General features: G+C 37.7%; 1 protein-coding gene across 1 annotated transcript in view; it reads left to right on the top strand.

Annotated features, from left to right (window-relative positions):
• The first annotated feature begins 436 nt into the window (after nucleotides 1–436).
• Nucleotides 437–16,346, top strand: part of nrn1la (neuritin 1-like a) — a 106,278-nt gene continuing 90,368 nt past the window's right edge. Inside the window, exon 1 of the mRNA XM_028450609.1 lies at nucleotides 437–600. Coding sequence (XP_028306410.1) covers nucleotides 543–600 — 58 coding nt within the window. The 5' untranslated portion in view covers nucleotides 437–542. The remainder of the gene's footprint in view (nucleotides 601–16,346) is intronic.

Raw genomic sequence — 16,346 nt, 5'->3', positions numbered from 1 at the left:
TCTACCAAATACGGATTTTTATTGGCTGTATTTTAAACTCACTTTTTCCAGATTTTTTTTTTTTTTTTTGTCAAAACTTGCTTTTATTGGTGCTTTTTTGTCAAAATAAAACATTGTAACGTTTGAAAGTGTTGAATCGTTTTCTAATCAAGGAAAAAGAAAAAAAAAATATATGTATATATTTTTTTGTCATAGTTTAACAAATATTCATAATGTAAATCAAACTGATTCCAAGCTAATTTAATATTCCAGTTTAATCCAGATTAAAGAGAGATCTGGCTCTTATGTTGGGAAACCTAGAGTGTTGGTGATGGTATTTCCCAGTGTTTGGTGGACATCCAGAGCGCACAGATCTCCCACATTAAGGGACCACCTCCTCTTCCTCCTCCTCTTCCTCAGCGAAAGCTCGCACATTGGAGCTGCAGACAGGAGCTCAGCAGCGGATTGCCTGCTCTTCTCACGGGCTGTGGGAGAAACATTTGGGATTTGTTGTGCGTAAACCCTGACGGTCCTGCGCTCGGAGGACGAAGTGTGGGCTCAGCATGGCGTCTCTCATGAACTCTGCGTGTGTCCTCGTCCTGCCTGTTGCTCTGCTTCTGAGTGAGTATCAACCCCATGCACTTCCACTGCAGTGCTGAGCTGGTTTGTGTGCTTTTAAATCTGTGCGTAATGGTCAGGTGGCCGAGGCGCGGAGCTAAACTTCTCTGCGCGCTGAGAGCGTTCTCTCTTCTTCTTAACTTTAACAACCACCTCCCTGCATGTGGTCAGTCCTAGTACATGGGAGCAGAAAGGCAGTAGTAGTGGACAGGTGATGGAAAGGAGTGTTGATCTGAGGACGCACTGGTTTTCTTACGCAAACCACTGCCGTGATTTGTTTTTTCCAGAGTGGGATTTCCCCGCGCTCTTCAAAAAGCCCGAGGGAACGTGATAACTTATTCATTTATCTAATTTATTGACAACTGTCTGTGTGTGGTGTCCAACTTTTCAATAACACTGATCTTAACTTGTATCCACCATATTCCTGGGGCTGCTACTTCCTAATTATAGGTGCTTTTTAGTCATTTGAAGTTGCTGCCCCCGATTATTTTGACATTAGATAAAATCATAGGTTATGTCACATAGATCAAGTGTGTAAACACTTCTACGCATCCGTCTGCAGGACTCCACATCCCACAATGCAATGCATGAAACTTTACTGAAAATGTCAGTGTGTGTTTACAGTGGAGATGAAAACAAACTTTCAAGCATCAATCGAGTCCTTTTTCCTTTATTTTTGGCATAAACGATGTTCAGTTCATTGATCTATGAGGCCTACATGAGTTTTATTGAATAAGAAATATAAGGGAGAAGAAGCTTGAAACAGACGCACACCCGCCTTTTATTTTTTTATTTCTGTACAGTCGAGCGCAGCATACATTAAAACACCAACTCCCACCTCTAACTTTTCACAAAAAAAAAAAAAAACCAAGATTGGAAATAGGCAACACACCTGCTGCAATGTAACCAATAAGAGCTGCCAATATTACTCACTCACCTCTCACAACTGCTTTACCAATTTTACCCACTGAAAGTTTTGGCCATAATCATAAGAAAAAGATTTGTTTGATCGTCACTCATTTACATTTTTTTCCCCCTCTGACAAATCCATTAATTTCAACATTAGTTTTAGTTTTCAGGAGTGCCTATAGCGTTCAGATTCCGTCTGATCTAAAAATAGTGCATCCTGTGCATGCTTTATTCCTTAAAACCCAATCAGCACCTGCTTTATTATCCATCATCATCCTGGTCTGATGCAGCTGCTGCTGCTGTTGTCTGAGAGATGAAGAGGAGGAATTGGATGGGATGGAGGTTCCCATGGGATTGCAACACAGAGGGGGAAAAAAGAAGGGAAAAGTCCTACCGATGGAAATGAATGATACATGAATCACATCTGTCTCTCTCTACTGTGCATTGGAGCCTCTGGAGGCTCCTTTCAGCTTCTAATACAGACCTGAGCTACAGCTGTCTGTCAAAACCTTCTTCCACCTGGTGTTTCACCTACAATGTGCCTGACCTGTTTGTTATGTCATAATAATCACAGATCATTTCTTCTTTTTAGACTTGTGTGTGTGTGTGTGTGTGTGTTTTGCATCCTTTCATTCTTGGAGAGCTTCTTATTTCCACGTCTTTTCCAGCCTCTCCCCGGACTTCTTTAACTACAGTATGTGCTGTAGACCGGTGCACTTGTGACTACATCTGATGCTGCTTTTGTCGAGCTTTGTTTCTCTGAGATTGCAGTGTTTGGAGGCGTGGCCAAAGTCATCCTCAGTGCTCCAGAAAATGGGCATTTCCTCTACAACTTGTGCTGAGAGTCAGTCCGTCCTGCTGTTGTTCATTTGCTTTAGATTTTTCACCACAGAAATCTCTCTCTCTCTCTCTCTCTCTTTCTGTGGATCGACTCGTGCACTGCAGCACAGGAAGCGTCTGTGCTGTAATGATTCCTCCTCATTATAACTGGTTTAAAAATCTCATAGAAAATTGCCTGCATTTATCATACCTTTCATCCTCGCATTCATTTCATCCTTAAAACCTTCCCCCCTTATTTCAGTCATAGCTAATGCCACTCTATCCCTCTACCCACTTTATTAACACATGCACACACATGCACACCATCTCCCATTGCTTTTTGTTTCATTCCTTTGCATCCTTTTTTTTTTAATCACACATCAACAAATATAGACACTTTTCATCATAAAGCAAATATGTTTTTTTCCTTATTTTTGTAGACTTCTGTCCACACAGACTCTTGACGTAAACACATCTCATTCACCACACGCTGTAGGACTGACAGATGAGATCACGTGTGTGTGGTAACATGATCACAGAACTGATTACTTTACACCAGTAAGCAGCAAAAGGAGAGCTGGATCAGTGTGAAAAGGGAAAACTGTACAAGCAATGGTGCAGTTTGTTATCTTTTGTTGTATAAAGTGAATATTTACGGTATCTACCTAAAAAAAGCAAGAAAGTTCTGTGTGTGTGCGTAGGCCTGGGCCGATAACAGATTTTGCTGGATGATATATTGTCCCACAAATTATTGCCAATAAACGATATTATTGTCGAATTTTTTTTTGGACCAAATTAACCACTAATGTAATGATAACATATCATAATAATGCAAGTACACCCTTTCAAATGCAATCAACTTGTATTTGTCATTAGTAGTTGGAATGTTAAGACCTTTTACATGTTTTAAACAAATAAAACAAACAATTAAAGTAAAACAGACTCTCAGTCTCTGTTAGCAAAGAAAATGCACTTCAATAAATATCACAAACAAAAACAATAATTCAGACCCTGTCTCTGTTAAAAAAAAAAACAAAACACCTCAAATGCAAAACCACACATAACCAAAGCAATAAATAAAATGGTTTATCAAGTCTCTCTCATAAAACAAAATTGCACTTGCAATAAATATTAAACATTGAGACACAGAGGTATATAGTCATACATTACTTAACAGGTAACACTTCCCATCCAGTTACAACTTTTGTAAACAAAAATGCTAGTGGCCCCGCCTCCCCCTCTTTCATTCTGTTCCGTTTTCATTCAGTCTTAAACCAAACAGAATGGACCAAATAGTTTCTAGTTTACTCCGTTCATTCTGCAATGAAACAAACATGCTGAGGTGCTGAGGGTGAACCCCCTTGTCATCCAGCCTGTTTGGAGGCGAAAACGAGGAAAACAAAATACTTAGACTTAGCTTGGTTGCTAGTCCCGCTCTGCATCCCCGCTTCTGCTTCCGATCACACCTTACGTCTCCTCCGCTGGCGGACACCGCTGGTACGAGGCTCCGCTGCTTCACAGGTCGCTGGGTGTAGTCGGCGTAGCAATCTGAAGCTACGTAGTAGGTCCAGAGTTTCCGCATCTAACGAACTATAGCAGTTTGATTTACCTAAATCTAAGATCGCCTGGCGGTGGTATACTATTTTAGAGTAATTACGCTGAGAAATTATTAGAACTGACTGAGTTATCTGCTGTTTAATATCCGTTGCTAATACTAGCTTCTGCAGCCAACAGGTGTGCCACCAAATATGCATGAATATGGCAATATACCGAGGCCGGCAAACTTACCGAGTTCATTTTATTTACCGTCCGGTTAATTGATTAATCGATTATGGTCCCAGGCCTGTGTGTGGGTTTGTAGAGTGAATATCTCCCCAACGCGGTATCTGTTCGACCTGAAACTTTATCCACGGCTTCCAAATACCCTGAGTTTGTGCATCCGTTATTTCCGTTATTTTGGAGTAATTTGGTCACTTCAAAATGTTTATTTTGGCACATTTATGTTCACCCAGAAGTGAAACCTATTCAGCTTTTGACCCCAGTGTGAGGGGGCGCTAGCACATCTTTATCTATTTCACTGCACAGCTTCGCTCCGGTGCGCGCCAGAGCCAATCACAGTCGCCAGCTAGAGTCACGTGCACGGTAAGAGTCAATCGCTCGCTGAAGACCTCGAATAGCGCCAGACGTGTGCGCAGGAAAACGGGAGAGAGGAAGACAGTTTAAGGCTCTTTCACAAGTTTTGAGCTCCTGTGGACTTCTCTTTTTGACTGTTCCTTGTTTGGCGATTACGTTTCAAAACGTTTATTTTCACGTTTGTTTGACCGTTCGCTGTTTAGACTGGATGGACGGGACCTGGAAGTGACGACGGGACCCCCGGAAGTTATTGACGGACAATGGTTGTGGCTGTGCACATTTCTCCGCGGATACGTGGTAATATTTTCACCACGTGCTGTATAACCAAATATGCACCTTGGATGTACATGCTGAACGCACACAGAGCCGTTTAGAGAAAGAGAGAGAGTTTCGACAACGGTTCCCGGTAGTTTCGAATAGTTCCCGCGGGTCAGTTTATTCTCTTCTCGACACATGCATTTCAACAACCTGTGACGGAGTATGTGCATGCACGCGGTTGATGCGCGTGCGTGTTTGTGAGAGAGAACCAACGGAGGTGGCGAGAGAGTCCCACACGGCAACCACAGGGAGCAAGTCACACACACACACCTCAAAACACGCCCTCACCACACAAGGTATTTCAAATGAGTAAAATAAAACTAAAAACTAAAAAAAAGTACACAAAATGACAACAGAAATGCACAAAAATATACAAAAAGGCTCCATAAACACAAAATGACTCCAAAAAACATATATTACAGAAAAATCCACCAAAATATTAAAATGACTTAAAATACACGAAACTAAATATTTATACAAAAAATACACAAAACTACAACAGAAATGCACAAAACTACAACAGAAATGCACAAAACTACACAAAAAAGATGCAAAAATACACTAAATGACTCTAGAATCACACTACAATGGCAACAAAAAACATTAGTTATACAAAAAATGCACAAAAACACAACAGAAAGATATACCAAATGAAAAAAAATATAAAAATGAGTAAAAAAAAAAAAACAAACATATTTATCATGGACATGAATTAAAACAGGGAAATCACACACGCTATTTTACTTTGCACCTGCAAATAAACCCCTTTATAACACTACAGAGTACAGACTATGCACACCTCTTTGTACATCCAGTCTTCAAACACATGCCATAAGATTTAGAATAACCTTTAATCATCCTTAAGGTGGGATATCCTGTGTTCTTGAGTTTTGTAATTTTACATTTAGTTACAATTCAGGATAACTGATTCTTAATTTTTTTGTGATAGCACGCGTTTGTATAAAAGAGGGAAAGTTTGATCTGCTGACTTATTTTGAACGTCTCATTCAGATTTCTTAATTTATTTTATTTATTTTTTTTTAACAATTTATTATTAAAGCTGCTCGGGATTATGCCAGCGTGCCCATAAAAAACTCTGCCAAAGTGATATTTCTGGTGTTCTGGTGAAAGTTGCTCCAAAACAATGGAGGTTGTTGATATTGTGGTCTCCATGGAAACTCAAAGCATCCCTTACTTTTCACTTAACTTTTACTTCGTTTGGTTATTGCAAAATAAAAAAAATAATTATTGCTGTCATAATCGTAACAAAATTCTCATTGTCTTTAGATATTTGACTTTATAATTGTAATTGCCTTGAAAATTCTATAAGAAATTATCAATTATAATTTAATGCAAAACTGGGGAACCATATTACAGTTCTACACATATGTTGTGAACAATTATTAAATAATGTTTCATATCAAGTTTTCACACATTTTACCATTAAAAAAACAAAACAAAAAATGAACTCTATGGGTATACTGACACAAAAAAAGGCCCCGACACCCACATCAAAAATATTAAAACCTATATTTTCACTGATTAGAAAGCCTAACAAGGTAACCAACAGATGGGAAATAAATTAGATGATATATTTGTTTTTCGTGTATTTTACAGCTAATCTAGGGGCCGTTATCATAAGAGATGCTAACAGAAAGCTAACACAAGAGGAAGGTTAACTTTTATTAGGTTATTTATTTCACGCTCAGTAATTGAGAACTTAATGGTAATGGACTTTCTGATGATAAAAAATAATTGTTATTTCATTGTAATTCGAAAAATGCTGGTCACTGTAATCGTTAGGAATGTAAAAATTCACTCAACTCCCGATACGATTCAATTCACGATACTGGGTTCACGATACGATTCTCTCAAGATTTCTTTTACAAAATGGGACTGCAGACAAATATTCCTTTTATATTTAATTGTCAAAAGAATCCCTTGATAAACTATTCAAAACAATGCAATTTAACTAAAAATAAATCTTGAATGAAATAAAAAAAAGAATAATACAAATGAAGAAAAAGCCTATTAATTTAAATTCTGGTTCTATAGTAAACAATGCAAAACTACATAATAGTTCTTTTTTTTTTAAAGGTGCAACTGAAAATGTATTTTGTGCTCTAACAATTGGACTTTAAAAAAAAAAAAAAAAACAGTCTGCATTGTATTTACGTCAGATATTTGTTTGGACTAGCAGAGGCCGCTGGTAACTCAGTGGTCGGTTGGCATGCAGATATACTTGCAGTGAAGAAGAGATGCTATGCTAGCAGACAGAGCTAACAGAAAAATATGACTTTTACAGATATTCACGTAATATTACAGATATTCTTTCGGTGCTAAAGGGGTAAGGAATCATTTATTAACATGTTTAAGAGTAGATGGCGGTCAGAAAAAAAGTAGTAGCAGATTCCGCCTGCTGCCTACACTTTTCGACGAGAAGGACACATATATAGCGCCCTCTGCTGTTTAAAAAAGTACTGCGATTCAATTTTCCAAGCATTGATGTGAACCGTGATACCTATGAATCTATTTTTAACTGCTTTACGATTAATCGTTACATCCCTAGTAATCGTAATTGAATTGTAATTGAAAATGGGTAATTGAAAACATATTTGTAACTGAAAGATTGAATTGAACCCACCTCTGGTTAGTACAGTGCATATTAATGAACATATGTGATGTGTAAATATGTTGGATTGAGCTAAATTCATTCATTTCCATTCATAGTCCTACAACATCAATGCACACCAATATCAAATCCATATAATAAACAAATTACAGTAAAGTACATTTTCAATAAAAAAATAAGAAAATAAGACACTGTGAGGTTTGTGCGTGATCGTTCACACGCAGCAGTCCCATGCAAAAAGGGGTCATATTTGAATGCATGTAGTAAATGTTTGTTCAGTGTGTAGGAGTGTGTGCTGTGCGACGCCTGATTGAGCAACTGCATGAAAAAGCAGGTGTTTCCTCCTAAAGGCTCAGCGAGTCTGAGCGCCCTGCCTGTTTTCTCCGCTTCATCCTCCAGCTGACAGCATCCAGACACTCTGCTGGTGAACGTCTTTACTTTCACAACACTCTCATCTTCAATTTATCATACACATACTGTATACCTGTACGTGGCCCTCCACTATCATTAATGATAACTAACATGCACACGCTTCAATAAGTGCTGATCATTTAATCCATGCAAACGCTGGAATCACGTACGAGCAAAGACGAGATGAAAAGTTTGTGTGTGTGTGTGTGTGTGTGTGTGTGTGTGTGTGTGTGTGTGTGTGTGTGTGTGTGTGTGTGTGCACACATAAAGTGAGAAAGGGCGTGCCGATTTCCTATATGTAAAACAAAGTAATGGAATACTCACCGAGCATGACTTTCTTTCTGCATGAATATTCATGCACACACGTGTACAGTTTTGAATCCCTGCACTATATTGAGTGCGCACACATATTCACCCACTGTCCTCTGTTGTAATCACTTTGATTAAAGTCACCTCTTGTTCCCACTGGATGGTCATTTGTATATGCATGTAAGGCTTTAGAATTTCCATTTTTATCAGTATTTCATGTGTGTTTTGAACTTTGCATTCATTAACTGGAGATTCTGTCCACTTAACCAACTCTAAAGCACCCATAGTCTAACTATAGGTTTTTGTTTTTATCGTACTTTAGTGCAGTGCCCGTAGGAAGTATGTATTGATAGAAAAAAAAGTGGGAGGTTATGTCGCTTCTTCATGGATGGCCAAATGAGGTTGTGTTTGAAGGTTGGACGTCAGGGACATTTAGGTTTGTTGTGAAATGTGTAGAGTGATAACTATTGTGTTTTCATATATTTAAATGAATAAATTGGGAAAAAGCAGAGCACCAGCATGAAGTCTTGTCTGGAGAAACACTTTGAGACACTCACATTTACATGGGAGCTTTAATTCCTCTTTTATTCAGAATAAAAGTTAAATCCTCTCTAAATTGACCTTGTAAACACTTAATTCCTTATGTAAATTTAAATCCTAATAACACACACAACACACACACAGCGGGTCACTGCTTCACTCAAAACCAGGAAGTGGGGGTGGGCTCTCCAGCGATTGGCTCCGACGCGCACGTGACTTGGTCCGGTGGACAATTTTATGAAATAATTCATCAACAGTACTATGGCAGTCCAAACAAATCCAACGTTGCACACCTTTCAACCAAGCAGCAGCCATGTTGAAAGTCTCAGCTCTGTCTGTCCCTGAACCGCAGACATATTTGAGCCACACACACACACACACACACAGTCAGACATAGATTCCTTGCTTTATAGACAGATAGATAGATAGATAGATAGATAGATAGAGAGATAGATAGATTCTTTTTCAAAGAATGTCAAGCGATAAACCTCACACTGACATAATTTGAATACATTTGTCATGTTAACCCTTAAAATGCACACTTAGAATTAGACATGTTAGGTTTTTGCTGTTTACCAATACATTATACTTACATAGACCCCTTCCCACTTCCTGCTTTTAATGTGATGCCCCTCTGGATGTAAATAAATGTGGATAAGACATCTTCAGTGCAACAATACTTTAAGTGCGGAAAATAATCATTTACATTTTCTGAGCTATTATTTATTGAATAATTCATGTATTAAAGGACTTCATTAAACAATACCTTTACATTATTAAACAATGAAATACATCTGTAAATAAACATTTTTTAAAAAGTAGTTTAAATGCAAATAAATATAAAATAGGAGTGCCATGTTGACTTTGATGTTGAGGATGCTGCATGTATGTTACAATAGTCTGGGGCTTTTATAAATAAACCCTGTTATTTCCTACTTTAGACAATTGATGATGTTGTGAAAATGGCTATAGGTACATGCTCATTATTACATTTTTGTTTTTTAATTTAAAAAGCATCTACAGTATACAGCTATGTTTATGACTGTTTATGCAACGTCCTATACAACTGTTAACTTGCTTCTCCTTTTTTTTTTTTTTTTAATCTACATACATATACAAACATATACATGTATATATATAAACAGGTCCATACAATGCAATTATTCTTCTTGTGAAAAACATCACTTAGGCCAGACAGCAAGTAATCAATAAAAAAAAAGTAACCAAAAAACACATTATACCCTGGGGTTGTATCATGGATCTTATTCAATTATTAAATATTCTTTAAAGGTTCTTTGTTTCTATCTCGATGTTAGGAATTCAGCAGTTCCCACAAGGGTAGCAAAGCACAAACACAGACCCACCAATGCACCGGTGTAAACTGGAGGAGGGGATATTAAAGTTGGCTAAAGTGTGAAAAGAGCACATGTGGAAAATTCCCAGTGGGGTTTCCAGCATCATAATATGAGAGACGTGTCATGGAGGTGAGCAGAGAGGATGAGAAGGAGGAAGAGGGAAGAATTGAAAAGCAGCCAGAGATCAGGACCTGTATTTATCAAGGCTGTCAGGAAAACACAGACCATCATGGATCACTGACCATAACCTCCAGACAATTCCATTTTAAATGATCTGAAGCTGACAAAAGAGGTCTAAAAAATCTTTCCTACTAGAAACTTTGACTCCAATCCCCCCTGGTGAGAGGAAGAAAAAGACTCAAATGGAAGTGTACAGTGAAGTGGGATAAAATGAGTGGAAATTTATTTACCGCAGAGTAGCCCAGCAGGACTTTAAGAATGAGTGCATTAGCTGTGTAGACGTGGTTAAGGAAGCCTGTAGTGACCCAATATTTTTTAATTCGTCAAAATGTAATCAGGCCACCCAATAAAGGAGCTGAAAATGTAATAAAAACCAGTTAGCGTAATAGATGACCAGATTATGTTGCATCTTTGATTTGATAATGTTCTCATCTCGTCCCTGATGTGCAGAGAATTACACATCAGTGCCACAGAGAGTTGCTAATAGAAAAAGTAACTCCTGTACAGCTCCACATCAGCCATCTCGCATGGAATGTGGCTCTCTGTATAAAACCATAGAGGTCCAGTATTATGCTTTTTTTCACCCATCTCCATTTGTTCTAAGAACCCCAACAACATAGTATTCAAGGTTTATTTTCCCAAACTCTCCTGTTTTTCAGAGTTTTAGCCCTCTGAAAAGTGGCTTTCTGAGCAATTTTAAAAACAGGCTGTTTTGGGGCCTACTTATGCATATTCATGAGTAGGCGTGTCTTTAGACGCTGATTCTGCACAACAGCTGATCACTAGAGATTTTCTTTTGCTATCCACATACTCTAGTTGTTGTTTTCAGCCAAAACACTGCACATTACACATGGCTATTTAAGCAGCTATTGTGGTTGTGAGTCAGACAAACACTGTTTCAGGGTGTGCGTGTGACAGCAGCAGCGAAGTCAATCAGCTGAGTCAGCTGCTTTATACAGTCATCGGAGCTGCTACGTTGCTTTCTTGTCATCCTCTCCACTACTTATTACAGGAATAGTCCATTCAAGACGATAGTCCACTGTTTTGTCCAACCGCTGCATCACATTGGGTCACAAACTTGTCAGATCATGTCAAAGGAGATACAAGGTGATATAACATGTACTAAAAATGGAACTGCTCCGTGCTACAACGTTGCTGCCCACTGCTCCTCAGGGAGGGGTTAAATCCAGAGAACACATTTCATGTATGTAGCTTTACATATATGACAATAAAGTATAATATACGTATATTAGGGGGTGTCCCAATCTGATATCGATATCGAATATCAGTTCGATATTAGCCTGAAAACGAATATCTGATATTGGATTCCAATTTCCGGATTTTCTGATTTTTTTTTTTTTTTTTTACTTATTTATTTTATTTTTTAATTCATTTTTAATTTATTTTATTCAATTGTAGAATACTGTAGATATTATGTTGGAGGTTAAAAATAATTTAACCAATTGGTTAATAATAAATGGGTCACTTTTTCCAGTTGCTGACTATTGTTCTCTGTTTAAGTAACATCACTTGATCAAGCCTTTTCTAACATTCCACACTACAACATAAGTAATTATTATTTATTAAAGAAAAGAGAGAAAAAAAGTATGTATGATTCATGCTGATCGGATCAATATCGGTATCGGCCGATACGCAAGGCTGCAATATTGGTATCATATCGGAAATGAAAAGTTGTATCGGAACATCCCTAATATACATTTTATATTGAACCTCAGTGTTTGTTTTAGCTGTGAGCTAGTTTGAGAGAAAGAGGAGCTCACATTCTTATATAGGGTAGGAGGAACCAGGATTGTCAGGAGGAGGAGTTTCCGCTACGTGATGTCAAGTAGCGAGAAAAATCCAACTCGCTCGTCTGGAGCTGACTTTTTACAAAATGTGGAATAACAAGGGAGGGAGGAAACATAACTTTTTCAACTTTGACCCTCTGAATGAGGCTAAAGGGATGTATATCACTGTAGCAATACCACTATAAAGTGAATTTTTCATATTACTGTCCCTTTACGGTTGTGTCCTTTAAAACTGCTTCATTGCATTATTTTTGACCACTTGGGGCAGTATAACAAATTTAAAAATAAATTCCGGTATATTCGATTCCAGGTATTTCAAAATACATTTTGAAGTCCACTTCTTCTTTCGAATGTATCACTTCTTCACTTGACGAGAACCAGAATGTAAGGGAGGCGTGTAGACGTCACCATATTTTCATCCGTGAAAACTTGGTCCTGTATGATAGTCCGTGACACAAAATGTTGGGACCACTGGACTAATTTAAACCCCACTTATAGACCATATAGATAATTAACGTTCATTTAGATTTTTGAGATATAAATATATCTATATATTTTTTTAAAGACCTAAACATTTAAACTGCTCATAAAGGCTAAAATTGAGCTCCTGTATTTTTTTGAAATAGTGATACATACCACAATGTACATTATGGTTTTCTTGAGAAAAACTATACATATTTTACCTCACTGAGAAACAACGCTAATACAAAATGTGCTTTTTTAGAAGATGTAGCTTTGAGTTTCTATCCTACCTATTTTTACCCTATTTAACAACTTGTTTTTGTTCTGTCACTCACATGTATCTACTCACTCTTATTAATAAGCTTAGCTTTCCCGCTTGTGAACAAAACAATAGGAAAGCTGTGCACGCATCAAAGGAAAAAAATGTTGACTTTCAGTGACGTTGTGTTTTTTAAGTGTGCCCCTTAAGTTTTTTGGGCAGTGTGTATTTGTAGCTACTCTATTGGCTCAGCATCCAACTACACATTAAAATGCACACCATCAGTGACAGTCAAAGATAATAACACTGTCTTGTTGGCAGATCTGTTTGCAGCAAAACACATGCCGGCGTTCTTTATTGAAGTAGAGAGAAAACACTTCTACAACCACCCAAATTATAATTGTGTGTGTAATATCATGTGACTGATATAGAATGTACAATGTTAGCTCGGGCTGAATCATTAATTGAAAAAAATAATCGAATATTAAATCGCAATCGCAATACTGTGGAAAGAAATCGCAATTAGATTATTTTCCAAAATCGTTCAGCCCTAATGTTAGCCAGTCAAACCAGAATGAGTGCACATCTATTTGTCTTTATTAAAGATAAGAAAGACGTATAATTAAAATATATTTTCCTGGAAATTTGGTGCAAGTTCTCCTTGTTTTTTTTTTTGCCACAAGATTTAATTTTATTGTTAAAATCTCATCCCATTTGCAAGCAAATATTATTAAAGAAGTGCCTGTGATGTATCTGAGACCCTCAAACACAGAATTCAATATTTCACTAACTTACAGATGTTTATTTATGGCAAACATACATCATTGTTGTCAATGAATGTTTTGAGTAAGATGTCTTTTTTGCACATTTCTTTTCTATTGCAGCCTTTTTTAATTGAATGAAGGTCCTTGGCTCAAGCAGGATATGGTTTGTCGACTGATCAAAAGGTCAGGGGTTCAATCCCACCTCTCCATGTGTTGAAGTGTCCTTGGATGAATGTGGCTGATATTGTAAAGGGACTTCTTCAGTGGTAATTAAAGCTCAATACAAAACGTTTATTTCCTCACCTTGATATGTACTATAGTTCAGTGGTATGCCGTGAGCACTAGGGTTGGGTAGGCAAGGCGTTAAAAAGGCAGCGTAGAGAGCTGCCTTTTTACGTAAATGGTTGTCATCCTGGGGAACTGACTGCACATACGCTAACACATAAAAACACGCTATGGAAACAGAGGCAGAGCAGCAATGTGCTTTGGATAGGGGGTGTGGCCTCCTCCTGGCTCCTCCTGCCTTACAGTGGAGTGAGACTGTGCAGCGTCTCTGCCATGCCAGGAAATAGCGATGTTAATTCATTCGGGCTATGAAAAGCACAAAATGCTGACACTTTCAAACTTACAGGTACTGTAGGCTATTGGAAGTGGGAAAATAAATAATTTATAATTATATAATAATTATAACAATCAAAATATCAATTCATCCTTGGGTAGGCACGGCTTACCTTGCCTACCCTGACTGCACGTCACTGCTACTTTTTACGGAAGGGGTTTGAATAGTCATACACATGTTGAGGATGTGAAGTGACCGACGCATTAATAAAAGATGTACACGCCACTGTGGATGAACATACATGCAAGCTTGCAGCTGCCCACATGTGACGTGTGTGTTTGCATGCAATGAATGAATGATGGTGTGTGTGTTTCAGTTAAAGGTGAGGTAGATGTATACCTATGCTACTATAGAGAATGTGGTAAAATGAATAAATAAGGGCATTGCAACTTAAGTGTCATTGTTAAATATGGAATCTTATTCATTACTGTCTCCTAAATGTATGGATTTATGTCTTTCTTGATGGCATTTGATGTTGTATTGCATGACGTTCATCACTTGGGGGAAAAATGCAGAGGGAGGATTTGAAAAGGGTCAGTTAGTGACTGTTGATTGCAGATCTGAATCCCTGATACATAGAAGAAAGCAAGCAATTCTGATAAATCCCATTGGGGTTGCTGGTTGTGTGCATGATACTTACCTGTACTAAGTAGGGCTGTAACGATTCACTCAACTCCCGAGTTCGCGATACTGAGTTCACGATATGATTCTCTCACGATTTATTTTACAAAATGGGACTGTTGACAAATATTTTCGTTTTATTTTTCATTGTCAAAAGAATCCCTTGATAAACTATTCAAAACAATGCAATTTGAATAAAAATAAATCTTCAATGAAATAAATAAAGGAATAATACAAATGAAGAGGAAGCCTATTAATTTAAATTCTGGTTCTATAGTAAACAATGCAAAACCACATAATAGTTCTTTTTCTTTTTAAAAGTGCAACTGAAAATATATTTTGTGCCTTAACAATTGAACTTTAAACAAAAAAAAAACAGTCTGCACTGTATTTACGCCAGATATTTGTTTGGACCAGCAGAGGGCACTGGTAACCCAGTGGTCGGTTGGCATGCAGAAATTATTGCAGTGAAGAAGAGATGCTATGCGCTAGCAGACAGAGCTAATAGACAAACGTGACTTTAACGGATATTCACGTAATATTACAGATATTCTTTCGATGCTAAAGGGGTAAGGAATCATTTATGAACATGTTTAAGAGTAGAAGGCGGCCAGAAAGAAAGTAGTAGCCGATTCCGCCCGCCGCCAACACTTCTGGATGAGGAGACATATGTAGCGCCCTCTGCTGTTTAAAAAAAAGTATTGCGATTCAATTTTCAGAGCATCGATGTGAACCGTGATACCTATGAATCGATTTTTAACTGCCTTACGATTAATCGTTACATCCCTAGTAGTAAGTGTGATGCTTTAAACCAGACATAGGCCCTGGGGCCACATCCTATGTCTAATGTTGTGCAGCACCCAAAACAAATCCCCATAAATTATATTTTAAGAAGTTGGAAGGAACATAAAGCCCAAGATTATGCACAAAATAACTCCCAAAACACACAAATCGACAGAAAATTGCGCAAAGAACACAAAACACATAAAAAATTCCTGCAATACACAGAATGAAAACAAAGACAGACACAACAACCACCTAAACAAACCAAATGAAAACACAAAAAACAACAACACACTACAGGATAGCTCCAAAGACACACAAACTGTCAACAAAATTACCCAAAATGACAGGGAAAAACAGAAACAACAAAAATACAGCATAAATGCAGAAATTTACACAAAATTACAAGAACACAAAAACAGACATAATGACTCCAAAAACACACAAAATGACAAAAAACTGACAAAGCAACAAAACCACAGACAAAGACAAAGAAAACAAAAAAATCTTTCCCTCCCTGTAGTAATGCTCAGATCAATCATTATTCTAAAGCTGAAATAAATGTTGATCATGTGGCCCTCGGATCAGATCCAGTCACATTTTCCTGGCCCCCACTGTGATAGAGTTGCCCATCCCTGCTTTAAAGGATGCTCTGCTTAAAGCCCTTGAGTCCTGCCATCCTCTTTCTGTTTATTTTACAAACATCACCTTCCTCAGCATTGGTGCAGACTAGTTTAAACTTTCAATAGAAACTGAAGCAACTCTATTCCCTAATGGCTGTTGCCTCTTTGAACACAAAAATGCGCCATAACACAAAGCACAAATGC

This window comes from Gouania willdenowi, chromosome 6 (assembly GCF_900634775.1).
Source record: "Gouania willdenowi chromosome 6, fGouWil2.1, whole genome shotgun sequence".
Lineage (NCBI taxonomy): Eukaryota > Metazoa > Chordata > Actinopteri > Blenniiformes > Gobiesocidae > Gouania > Gouania willdenowi.
This window is presented reverse-complemented; position numbering and strand designations above follow the sequence as displayed.